The sequence below is a fragment of the Embiotoca jacksoni genome, unplaced genomic scaffold (genome assembly GCF_022577435.1).
Source record: "Embiotoca jacksoni isolate LCO1_2020_lvr unplaced genomic scaffold, fEmbJac1.0.p SCAF_19, whole genome shotgun sequence".
In the NCBI taxonomy this organism is placed as follows: Eukaryota; Metazoa; Chordata; class Actinopteri; family Embiotocidae; genus Embiotoca; species Embiotoca jacksoni.
In genome coordinates, this window is record NW_027185329.1 from 7,422,363 (window position 1) to 7,435,868 (window position 13,506).

Consider the following 13,506-nt stretch of genomic DNA (forward strand, 5'->3'; position numbering starts at 1 on the left):
AAAACATGCTGAAGGCTGCAAAAAGTTAAACCTCCAGCTAATGACTGTCATGAGGCGAACAACTGCCACCGGATGGTGAAATTAATTTTCAGAACAAAGGCTTCATTATGTTTTCACCTTAAAGGATTCCCTTTTAGGTAAAACACGAGCTTCGTTTTTCCACATTCGTCCTATTTTCCCACTTTGATTATGCAAGAAAGAAGAGATGCTGAAATAATGCAGCCTGATGGGAAAATATATTAAAAAAAAATATATATATATATAAAAAAAACTGTGTGGAAATGAAATGATAAAAGATACATTCATTTTCTAAACACGTCAAAAGACACACACACACACACACACACACACATATAACGCGCGCAATCGTATAAGCCGCTTACTGAATGCGAGGCGCGCGGTTGACAATCTACAGACGCTTTACAGCGCATGCGCGACGAGACGCTCAACATTCCAAACCGGAAGGCGTGTCACATAAACTCCCGAGTGATTCATCTTCTTCAACACACACGATCTTCGCCGCAACTCTTCTGACACCCAGCGAGCGACTCCGACAACGCTGCGAACAAGTAAGTTGACGACGAGCTCTGTTTATCTAAACAAGAAGAAGAAGAAGAAGAAGAAGAAGAAAGCGTTGTATTTCCTTCTCGTCTCGTCTCGTCTCGTCTCTCCCCAGTCATGTCGCCCCGGAGCCGGGCGGGGTGCTGCTGAGTGAGGTCGCTCAGCTTCATTTGTAAACTCCCAACTGTTTTTTTTTTTTTTTTTTTTGGACTTCGAGCTGGTTAGCTAACGCCAGGCACACACACACACACAGGTACTTCCTGCTCAGCCTCACCTGCTCTTGACAGCTGTCCTTCTCGTCTACAGGTCTGCTTGTGACAACAACAACAACAACAACAACCCTGTGTTATTATCAGGACAAAACTGTAGTGACTGCACGGATAAGTTAGCATTAGCTTTTTTTGTGTGTGTGTGTGTGTGCCTCTGTCTTTCTGTTTGTGTCGTTTGCGGTTTTAGTCGGCTACTACGATGGGAAACTGTCCGCTTTAAAAAAAAAAAAAAAAAAGTCCGTAGGTTACGTGCGTCCGACAGCTGTGGAGATGCGTTTCTGACAGAATACCTCGTCAATGTCATTTAACCTACCGCATGTCCGTAAAACTGCTGTTTAAAGAGAGGAGCTGCCACAGATGGCTAAACTGCTGCTGCTGCTGCTGGTGAGAGACTGTGTGATGTGCTTCGTCCAGGCCTGCAGACATCACTGAGACTGACAACAACTGTACTGCAGTAATTAGTGGGGCGATTTCACCCTCACACAGAATAAGGCACATTTGGACCACTGACAACAGTCCGGTCAGGTCGAAGTCAGAGCATCCCCTTGTGAATTAATGAGGTATTCATGTTACAATGGTGCTATTTGACCCTGTAGTCGTGTTTAATATAGCAAAGGGATCGTGGGGTATCTTGTTTGACCTGTTCCCACACGGTTGAGCTCCCGTTTGGAGCCCCTACAGCTGTGCAGCGGGAAACGTGTACCCCCACACTTCATCCCGGAGAAATTACTGCGGCCGCAGTCGTGGTGTCACAACATTTGTTCCACTGTTGGTGGATCAGCTCCAGGATTTGGCTCTGGATGACATCATCTCCACAGTCTCTGTCTGGCAGGAGAAACTTGATGCTTGAAATTGACATGCCATGATGGAATGTGTGAAATTCTTTTTAGGCATGACCCTTCGAGCGTTTCAAAATAATCTGTGCGATATGATATAATATATCCTAAACACAATTCAGTGGGTTTATTAGCGTACTACAAAAAAAAAATAACTGTGAAAGTCCCGTTCTGCTTTTTCTTAGTTGAAGATCTGAGCGCATTGTCACACTTGTGGTATGGCGAGTTATCAGACAAAAAAAAAAAGGATGTTGTTCCGTGAATTATATTTTAGCTTTAGTTAAGCCCGATACAGTAAGAGCAGAGTAACTGTACTCCAGAAAAGGACAGAGGCTTTCTTCAGTTTGAAAAATGTTGTTAACCAATAATAATAATAATAATAACTTTATTTATATAGCACCTTTTTAAAAACAGAGTTTACAAAGTGCTCTATAGAGAAGCAAAGCATAGTCATACATAACGTCAATACATTTAAGACAACAGGAGGCAAAAAAAAAAGACCATACCATAAAGGTAATGAATACAAGAAAACCAAACAATTAACCAAAACGAGCAAATGGAATAGAAAACAAATAAATTAATAAAATAAACAAACAGAAACAGGGGAATAAAAGAACTGCATAAAAGGACGACATCACTTAAAAGCAGTTCTATAAAAATGGGTTTTAAGAAGTGATTTAAAAGAAGTCAGTGATTCTGCGAGCCTTATCTCCTCGGGTAGGTCGTTCCAAAATCGAGGGGTCCTAATGGCAAAAGCACGGTCACCCTTTGATTTAAGTCTCGACTTTGGAACGGCCAGAAGGGCCCCACCGGAGGATCTAAGGCCGCGAGTTGGCTCATACGGGGCTAACATTTCAATAATGTAGCTCGGGGCCAGACCCAGGCGGGCCTTAAAAGTGATCAACAAAATCTTAAAATCAATTCTAAAACCAAACCGGGAGCCAGTGGAGAGAGGCCAGAGCTGGAGTAATGTGATGTCGTCTGTTAAGACCAGTAAGAAGCCGAGCTGCTGCATTCTGGACTAGTTGGAGGCGGGAGATAGATTTTTGGTTTATGCCAGAAAGGAGGGATTTGCAGTAGTCGAGTCGAGAGAAAATGAGTGCATGAATTACTTTTTCCAGGTCAGAGTGTGACAGTATGGGTTTGATTCTGGAGATGGTTCTTAATTGAAGGAAGCAGGACTAGACCATTTTTTTTGTTCTGTGTTTCAAAGCTTAACTGAGAGTCAAACATTACTCCTAAGTTTCTGGCAACAGGTTTTAAGTAAGCAGACAGGGGACCAAGTTGACTCTCAATGAGACTGGTGTTATTGTTTGGGGAATTGAACTTCTGATTTTGAGTTGTTGAGCCGAAGAAAGTTTTGAGCCATCCAACAGTTAATGTCAGACAGACAATCGAAGACAGCATCCAGGCTCTTTGGGTCACCAGGTCTCAGCGGAAAGTATATCGGTGTGTGTCGTCTGCATGGCAATGGAAAGATACATCGTGTCGTTGGAGGATTTGGCCGAGTGGAAGCATGTCGATAGAAAATATGGTTTGGTTAGTTTCACCAGTGAACCTGGTGGTGCTGCAGTTTAAACCAGATGTGTCGGTGCTCTGGCTCCTGCACTTTTCTATTTATTGTCCACAGATTAAGAACAAAGTTCAACACATCCTGATACAATTTAAAAAGTCAGACAGACATCTGCCAGCTCATCAACAAGAAATATTTTCCGATGCTATTTGTACACCTCCCATATTGGACTCCGCTGTATTATTTCATTGCGATTTAAAGTGATTGAACGTTGAGAAACTGCAATGCTTATTTCTGGCATTTTATACTAAGTTTTATACTAACTAATAAGTAAATTGATAATGAAAGTAATTGTTAATTGCACCCCTAAGCTGATGTATTAGCAGATGACATTAATTGTTTCCTGCGTGTGTCAATACATTGATTGAATTATGGACCTTCTGTATACGCAGTTAATTGGCAGCAGACTGTGGTAGTATTAACAAACAGGAATAAACGGGTACTGGTCTGATGTAGGCCAGGCTTCAGCACTGGCATGAAACCAGAGTAGCCTTTTGTTGTGCGTCTTGGTGGAGGTGTTTCTTTGGCATGGAGGGCTACTTGAAGAAGTGGTGTTACACAGCCAGCCCGAATACTAACAGTGTCAGGAAGAATTAGTCTAGATTTCACACCGATTCATCAGTCTCACTGAGATGCCACATCTGTTCCTAGTCTTGTATGCCGTGTTGTACAGTGTGCTATACATGTTGTCACTACAGTGCACTTGAGGTCAGAACAGTGTTCTTTCTTCACAGTGGTTAGCACACTTTTAATTGTACCCTAAACAAACACAACAGGTGCCGAGTCGTATTCAACTATGAAAGTAATTTGTATGGCTGTGGCCTCCTGAGCTAACAGGAAGCGGTTCCATGACAGGTGTTAGATGTCACTGAGCGGCAGAGACGATCAAGCCAGTTTCAGGAGGCTGAACTGTTTCTCTGCGGGTCTGTGTGGAGTCACTGCGCTCAGTGTTGTTCAAGCTGTGGTTACTTGTGTGTGTATTGGCTGCTTCTGCACAGAAGGGTTTCCAGGATCTTTTACAAATGCAAATGATGTAGTAGGAAATGAACTCGTGACCCTGTCGGTGCTACTGTCACACCCTAATTGTAGAAAAAGGAGTTACCCATTCGGACGACAAAGTTGTTGTTGTAATAGATTGCCAGCAGTTGGCCTGTTTTCATGCCAGAGACGGTGTGGACTGGCCAGCATTGCCAAAATCTGAAAACAGACATGACAAAAACCTGCACATAAATGAAACGTTTGAAGTTGATGCCGTATTTTAAAATGGGTAAAATCAGATCCAGCCTAACCCTAATGGTGTTATTATGATTTACCCATTGAACAGGTTTGCTATGTTGCAAAGACAGGTCTGCTCATTGCTCTTATGTGCGGTTCTCTCTGAGGCTTCCTTCCTGTTGAAGGGGAGTTTTTTTTCTGTCACCGTGGGACACGTGGGAATTGTTGAATTGTTGTGTTTCTCGCTATAATATAGTTAAGTCTCAATCTTTCTATGCAGAGTGGCCACAGATGACTTGTGTTGTAATTTGGTGCTATATAAATAGAATAAGATTGAATTGAATTATGGCCCTTAATGTCTGAATGAGAAGCAGGAAACATGCAGTTAGCAGCCGCGTTCTTTACAGGAAAGTCAGAAGGAGGAATTAGTTTGAGTGACAACGTCAGGGGTGTGGCCGGCATGATCTATCACCAGATGAAGAGAAGATGACCGAAAAGAAAGGTTTGCCCCCTATCAACCATCCCTCCAACGAAGTGTCAGAGCTTTCTTCTCGTGCGTACACTTTGTAAAACTTATAGAGGTGCAATTGGAGCACGTCCTCTGACTCTCGTGGCAAAGATTACAGTTCGTGTTCGACTTGTTGGTACTGTTCATACAGCAGAGCGGGTCCACTCATGGATATAATGCTGCTGGTTCACAGAGCTCCGGTGGCTGCAGTCTGTCTACTCCGCTGTCCGCTCACACTTTCCATACGGGACGTGTTTGGGTAGCAGGGCTGCTAACCGCCGTACTGGAGGAACAGACGGGTAATGACCGGGTGCAAGTTTTCTGCTGTGTTTACAGTTGGAGTTCGAGTGTCCGGCCGCACAAGAGCAGCAAGAGTTAGAGCGGAAACAAGATAATGTGGACGAATTTTGTAACTGTGTATTTTTCCGGTTTGAAATGACCAACTGGCAACTTACAAATGCCAGTAAAATTAATTGTGGATTGATATGACAGTGTGATAGTTAACGTAACATTTCAAAATCTGGTATATATATATATATATATATATATATATATTACCCCCCTCCCCCCCTTATCATCACATGCACTTGTAATCACATGCACTTGTAGTTTACCCTTTTCTTACCAGAAATACTGAGCCGCATTGCCTTTCTATACCAGTGTAGCTCCACCAGTGTGTACGTGTATGTGTGGGAGGGTGATTATGGGATGTCCTGTACTTGCACACTCGGCATTAAGTAACTGTAATTATTAGCCAGTTTAGTATGACTGGATCGTGTTTCCCGCGCACTTCGGGTCCAGTCTGATTCAGAAGACGAGAGATGAGGTCCAACATAGGCAAAGCAGACTTTTTGCTCTAAATCACGTAGTTTCCCAGCATGCCCTGTCTCCGTCTGTGTATCTTGCCTTGCTTATTAAAGAAGCTGCAAAGAGCATAAACCCAATCAGCGGGTGTGTTCGCTTTTCTGCTTCATGCTGCGCTTTGTGGAATTGAATAAATGCGAATAGAGCACATGACCCTGTTGTTGTTCTTAAGTATGTTTGTGTGCGTGCGCACATCCCGTGTATGAATATAATTTGTCGAGATTAAGTGCGTGTGAAGGCCTTTTGTGTGCTTGTAATCGTGTCACTGTGTGAATGAATGCCCCGTTCATGCATTTCTGCTGGTGTAGAACGCAAATTAAGCAATAAATTGCATCTATAAAAGAAATGGAAGTAACTCGGTGCACTGATATTTGCATTGCCAGTGGCTACACACATCTGGACCCGCTAGTAAATTGTATTAATTTGATTACATGGATTCTTTTTAAACATCATTTTCAGTATATAAATCTATTATTAAAGATGAATCTGCGATTATTTTTCCTTTTCAATTAAGTTGGAACAGTAAAATATTTCTTAAAGGTTTAAGGAAACTTTAGAGGTCTTGTTTGTTCAGCAAACAGCCGAGAACTCAAAGATGTTTAGTTTACAATGATATATAAAACAGAAAAAAGTACAACTAGAGGCTTGACTCAATAGATTTTTAGTCATTTTCCAGAAAGCGTTGATCAAATCCTTTTATAAATTGCCAAATTATTTTATTAGACATCAGCTGTCTGTCTGTTTATAGTACTTGTGTGTGTTTTAGTAAGAGGTAAATGTGATTTGTGAAAGCTGGAAATGCTGCGTCTGCCGGGCTTTACTCAACTGTTGCGGAACACTTTTTTACTATAGACCTTAACTTATTGAAACAGAACTTTTTTTTTTTTTTTTTTTTGTTACACCAGAGGAGCACCTAAAGAATCTAACGCTGCTCCGTTTGCTGTGCATTCAGGCTGCCTGGGCAGACCGGAGGGAAGGGGAGAGCTTTAACCCTGGTCTCCCGAGCTGACCACGAGTAATCATGGACGACAACTCCTCACTGGGCAAAGTCAGCAGCTCCACAGAGTCCGTGGCCACCGTCACCAGCGAGGAGTTTGTTCTGGTGCAGCCTGGCGCCGCCGGGTCACCACAAGGCTCTGAGGGCAAACCAAGACTCAAGGTCAGAACCACACACGGATATTGATCGAATCACATAATACGAGGCCACCCTTGCCATCTCTTTTGTAGCTGCCTAAAAGCTGCTGGCCTGATTTTTGAAGTCGTAAAATGTAAACCAAATGCAGCAAAAACAGCCTTGTCCCATCACCGTCCTGGATTTAATCATTTCTCTTTTCTGTTAACTCGGCCAGACCTCTCATAGCTACCACTGGTTTGACTAATTACAGCTCCAGTATATGTTGATCGTTATCATTAATGCAATTCAAGTGATTTTGTGTAATTACAGTCTGCAATCTACAAAAGGAAGATGATGGACTGATGATTAACCCTCCTTGAATCTTTTGTTCCACTTCCCAAATTCTTTTTTTCTTGTCATTTCTCTCTCAGATGTCTTGGAATGGGAGTGAGCAGCTTGAAAAAGCTATGGAGGAGGTGTTGGATGATGATGACGAGGTGAAGATAGAGAAGGGCAGCGTGGAAAAGATGGAGAAGCACAGCGAACCAGAGAGCCGAGCCATGGAGGCTCAACCTGCAGGTAATTTTCCGAACCTTTCAGCTCCATTTGCAGCTGTTGTGTCGACTTGCATCTAGTTTCAATCTGCCAGTCAGTTGTTTTTTTTTTTATTCACCCGACCGAACAAGTTCAATATCAGGTATGATATACTGTAATTCACTTAGTTCTTTCCAGGTAGCAATTTCTTTCAATGCAAGATATTACTTTAAAAAAAGCACTTGTCTTCATGCGAGTTTTCCCGTTGGACGTTGTACTAACTCGAGAGGTGAATTTCCAATATTTTACTAAAATGTAACGTGTAATAATCAGTTAGTCTGACTCACTGGATGTAGCATGGAAATATAAACTTGCCATTAGCAGGCTGTTTTTTTTTTTTCGGGTCACATTCTTGGTGGAGAGTCAACATAAGCGAGGCAGAACACTGGCCATAATGGAAAACAAATTAGGAGCCGCATGAATAATGGCGATAACTTCTTTTATTATTTATTATCTGCTTTCTATTCTCAGTTTATCTTCTGATGGTGTGTGCAAAACCTCATAGAAGCACTTCTTTATTATAATGTTTGGCCTCTTTCACTGAACATCAGAGTGGAGATAATCATGTGTAAACATTCTTGGTAGTAAAACATTTGAAACTGACCCGATTGCCTTGAAAAAATGTTGCCGTGCATGACACAAACCAGTTTTGACATATCAGACTAGCGAGGCTGCTGTGTGAACTCTTCTGAACTCTGACTTTGGCTCAACTGCTTTGTCTTTTAGCGAGGACCGGTCGACCCAGACGGTTCAACAAACGTCAGTGCAACAGACTAACAGAGGTCGATGTGCTGCACGGTTCAGCTCAATAGCAGGTGCAAGGCATTAGTACTGCCATGCTAACAGGTTCCAGTCCCTCGGGGGCCTCTCATTATTAAGACTGCACTCATTATTAATTATATTTCATTATCTGGGATTTATGGAGTCAACTGACCAACCATATGTTCATCATGTTTAAAACCATTATGGTGGCCCTTATGTTTCAGGTTCATATCCATCTGTGTTTATTCCTGGTTCTGGTTTTTAAGTGAGTCTAAAATGTGTAGTGCCTCCAACTACTGTGTAAGATCAAATATAATAGTCTGAACTGTGATTTAAACCCACTTTAAGACTAGAGACTTGAACTACACACGCATTGAAGAAAAGTAAATGTCCGTGCCCGACTCAGAGCAGATGCACCTGATGCTCTGAAACTCTCGATGTATTTCTGGATGACGTAGGCGTGGCTTTTTAAGCCCTTCTTGTGAAGCTCTTTACTTTCAGGTAAAACGAAACGGTGAATTAAATCACGTGTCACTGTGGAGGGAAGCACATTCCTTCCCCTCTGGACACATATAGCAGAGTTAACAATGTTGTCAAGAATAAAACATACAGCGCCACAAACTTTGAAAAGTCAACGCATGTGTAAACGTTTTGTTTAATTAGTGCTGTCATTTCTTTTATATATTCTCAAGCAGGTGAATGCAGGGAAACAAAGACGGTTGAAGTTAAAAAAAAAATTAAGACACAGTTTCAGTCTGAATGCTTTAGAAAATTGTAATAAATGAAAATATTGTTTGTTAGTGCTTGAGAATAATACTGACCATTCATTTTCTATGCTCAACCTTTAAAATATTTTAAATTCAAAACACATTTATTTACTGATTTACTTTCCATTCTTACTACTTTCACATTTCCCATGCTAACAGTGTTGCTGTGGCTGCAAAGCTGCAGTGAACTCAGAGGAAACGGTTAGCATGATACAGAATTAGAGCCCGTCAGCAGTGGAAGTCCAGCTGCTGCGCTCATTGTTCTGCTTCCTGTTTGTGAGTGTGAAAGCAAGCTCCAGGTCAAAGGTCAATTCACAGATCACCCTTCTGAGCTCCCTGTGTCTTTCTGTCTCACCTTTTTTTTTTTTTTTCATCGTTACATCTTCGCAGAGGTGTTTTTGTGGTTTCTATGGCAAGCTGGTTTAATATTCAAGAAGTAGACTGGATACGTTTTGCAGATATCCGTAGTAAAATTGTTCCTACTAAAAAAATGAACAGTTAAGATATCAATAACATCATTTCTTCTTCAGACAAATAACATCACTTTTGCCATCCACGTGTGGGAGTTGTGTGATTACAGTTATGTACATTTGCTGATATCTGCAGACTGAATTATGGATATATACTCCAAACGCTAATTGAAAATACCTGTAATTACATTTTGGCTTGGCAAAATGAACGATATCTCCGGTTTGAGATGTCGCTAATGGGACTTATGACTAGTCAGAATTGAATTGTAGACATCTGAAAATGTAATTACAATTAGTCATAACATCTACAAGTACATTATACATATCTGTAATGACATAACCCAAACCCGAATGGCAAAAGTGACATCATTTGTTCGAAGAGGAATAATGTGGGTATTTCAAATGTTCTTTTTGACTTGGAAAAACTGAATAGTACATATCCAGCCTATCAATCGAATGTTATTTCATGGTCACACGACACGTTGACAGCCAGACCCATGGTTGTTGTTGAATGTGAGCAAAACGGTTGTTATTTTATCAGTCTTTTTAAATTTGACCAAACTGAGAGAAGTAGACATCCATTTACTTCACAATACTGGGCAGACAGCTTTTCAGAAAAAGATTACAATATCACGCCGTTTCTGTCTGTCCACAGAAACATGTCCAGCTCCATCCAGCAGCCCCGTGGTCCTGGAGGAGGACAGCGTCCAGTTCAACAAGCTGTCCTACCTGGGCTGCACCTGGGTGAAGGCCCCTCGCAACGAGGCAGAGGCGCAGAGGGCCATGGCTACTCTGCGAGCCGAGAGTGCCATCCCCATCCCCATCACACTGCACGTCCCCTGTGGTCCAGACGGCTCTGTCAGGTCAGCCAGACAAATGAGACAGACAATGTCTAGGAGTGTGCCGGGTTCCCACACCGACATTCCTGGAGAAGTAATGAAATTTACAAAATATAAAAAAACAGATTTTCAAGGCCTAGATATGGTTTGGAATTTATAGTGAGTTTTGGAAAAATTTTAAATATGCCCTGTAAAATATGTTTCTTGAATTATAAATTTAAGATGTAGCGGCTATTTGACTGCGGGAGAAGCCCTTGCTGGGCCTGCATATGCTCTAAATTCTACACTGCTGTGATTGGCTGTGGTACTGTCTTGTCAGTTGGTTCCTAATCTCAATCGTGACCCTAATCTTAACCCTCCTGCAACGTAACAGCCAGTCACAGGTGCTCGGCCCGGGTATGCAGGTTCTTTCTATTTTAAGCTACTTAAAGTCATGTACTTTGGGTAAAATATTATGACAATTGACAAAGTTTTATGGTGATGTCGATGCAGGAGAATATTTATAACTATATTCAGGGAGTTAAGTTTATGGTCATAACAAAAACAAATCCCAACTGTGTTAGAGGCACTTAAAGATAAGGTGAATACATGATATGAAGACAATGACTCCTGAGAAAAATGACCACGTTACCACTTGTTGGGTAAATACATCGCCATGATTATGATTTATTGTGCCCACCTCCTTTAAAGCCTTTTAGCCAGCAGTTGCAGCATGATTCAACAGAAACTTTTCAACCATCCTGAGTCATTCAATGAAAAGGGAACATGAAATGTTCAGATACACCAAAGAGGAAATGAGACCAAAATGAAAAAGTTGACATTTCTGGACTACTAGGAGACGGTTGGGGGCCTTTCCCTCCTGATTGAATGAGACAGACTATTACCACACGTGTTAAATAACCGTACAGTATCCACAACCAATTTTACATGTTAACACACACAATCTTAAAAGTGTCAGAATGTTATGGGTCTTTTAAGGTGAGGCAGTCTGGAAAAAGAAATATATAAAATAAATGGAAACTGGACAGCCTGGAAAAGGTGGTGGAGAGGAGGACGCTGAGGAAACTATTATCCATATTGGATAATCCTGACCACCTTCTCCACCACCTGCTGCAGGGACAGCGGAGCACTTTCTCCAAAAGACTCCTCCAGCTCCGCTGTCACAAGGACAGATACAGGAGATCATTCCTGCCCACTGCAATAAGACTGTACAATAAATCACCTCTGGCAAAATCCATCACACAACAATAACACCGTTGGTTGTCTGTTTTCTTGTTTGTTTAAATCTTTGCACTATTGTTTAGTTAGTTTTAATTTAATTGTTCTATTTTATTCTATTTATTGTATATACTGTGCATTTTTATATGTAATATTTTACTGTTGTTTTATTGCTTTCCTGTACCTATAATGCTGCCGTAGTGAAAAAATGTCCCCTTGTGGGATTAATAAAGTATCTATCTATCTATCTATCTATCTATCTATCTATCTATCTATCTATCTATCTATCTATCTAAATATGGTAATACATTTAAAAATATATTATTACACACATTGAATAAAGTGCAGTATAACCGGTTCATATTAAATGCATTTACAAATGAAAATTTTCTTTCTTTAATCTACTGTTACAGTGACTGTAAGTGTTGCTCAGAGCATCATTTCCCTGTGTAAAATGAACTAACTCTCCTCAGGGTTGCGGACCAGGCCTCTGGAACAGAGATCGCCTCCTTCCCCATCTACAAGGTGTTGTTCTGTGCTCGTGGCCGAGAGGGCTCGGTGGAAAGTGACTGTTTCTCCTTCACGGAGAGTTACCGGAGTTCGGAAGACTTCCAGATCCATGTTTTCTCCTGCCACATCAAAGAGGCTGTGAGTTAGATACGTTTAGTCCACATTACAAACTGCACTTCAACATGATGTTTACTCTTCTGTACAACACATAGCTATCTTATAAACCGATCTTAAAACCGGTGCAACACAAATATCTTTCCCAGTTTTAGAACAATGCTTCGTCATATCCAGCGCCCAAATTGTTTAAATGACAAATATACTGGTATCCATTTGTGTGCCAATGGGTGTGTTGGTCTTGAAATGAGGTGCGGCCAGGTGCATTGTTGGCACATTGCTACCTTTAACACAGTGAGAAGGGATTGACCAACAAAAACTTGGTCTTGAGTCAATAGTGCAGTATTTCATTGTCATCAGTTGGGCGTATTATTAAGACAGTAATGTGTTTACAAAGGCGAGTGAATAACACACAATCTTGTTACACACACAAGGACATGCTGCTCAAACTGTATTGTGTAAACTAACTCATCCTGTGTTCACTCTTAAGAAACAAAATCTGAATCACAACTAAAATGGGGAAATATATACATATATATATATATATACACACACACTGAGCTGACATTACTGCTTAATGCAAGATTTGATTGGCTGTAAACATGACAAGTTGTCCAAGTCCAGCCACGTGGACAAACAGGAAATGGTGTGCGTGTGTGTATATATATATCACTCACACTCACACTGAGCCGGTCAGTTGCATGCTAAACAACACAAGAGCCACAGACTTTTAACAACAACAATCCTGCTGAAGTCCCCTCCTTAGGCAAGGCAAGTTTATTTGTATAGCACATTTCAACAATAAGGCAATTCAAAGTGCTTCACATAAAATCATTAAAAGCATCATAACATCAGGCAAAAGAGAAAGACATTTAAAGACATTTAAAAACATTAAAATAGCAGAAACAAAACAAACTAAAATTAGGATAAAAGTTACGGTGCACTGTAGGACATAAAATACAGAAATATGTTGCACTGTAGTGCAAGAAATTAATCAAGATCCTCAAATCTGGTTTAATGAAAGGCACCAGCAAAACAGAAAAGTCTTCAAGCTTGATTTAAAAGAAGGTGAGAGTTGCAGCAGAATTTCTCTTAACTTATGAACACAATTTGTCCTGTGCCTCAAATTGCTGTCAATCTCACGCCCATGCCCACACACGCGCACACGCACATGCGACAAGGAGCATTTCTGATATTTCCCAGATCATGTTTTACTCATCCTTTTTAAACAATAATTATAAACAATAAATGATACATTTAAAAACAAATAGACATTATTTTTTGACTACCAA

General features: G+C 41.0%; 1 protein-coding gene across 3 annotated transcripts in view; it reads left to right on the forward strand.

Moving 5' to 3' along the window:
* The first annotated feature begins 479 nt into the window (after window positions 1–479).
* Window positions 480–13,506, forward strand: part of rabgap1l (RAB GTPase activating protein 1-like) — a 113,719-nt gene continuing 100,692 nt past the window's right edge. The window contains exons 1-5 of one of the 3 annotated variants that reach the window (XM_069153290.1): window positions 480–569; window positions 6,779–6,985; window positions 7,372–7,519; window positions 10,189–10,396; window positions 12,064–12,238. In XM_069153290.1, the coding sequence (XP_069009391.1) occupies window positions 6,848–6,985; window positions 7,372–7,519; window positions 10,189–10,396; window positions 12,064–12,238 (669 nt within the window). In that variant the 5' untranslated portion in view covers window positions 480–569; window positions 6,779–6,847. Of the gene's footprint in view, window positions 570–603; window positions 868–6,778; window positions 6,986–7,371; window positions 7,520–10,188; window positions 10,397–12,063; window positions 12,239–13,506 lie in introns of those variants that run through there. The other 2 variants (XM_069153292.1, XM_069153291.1) reach the window with 2 other exon arrangements.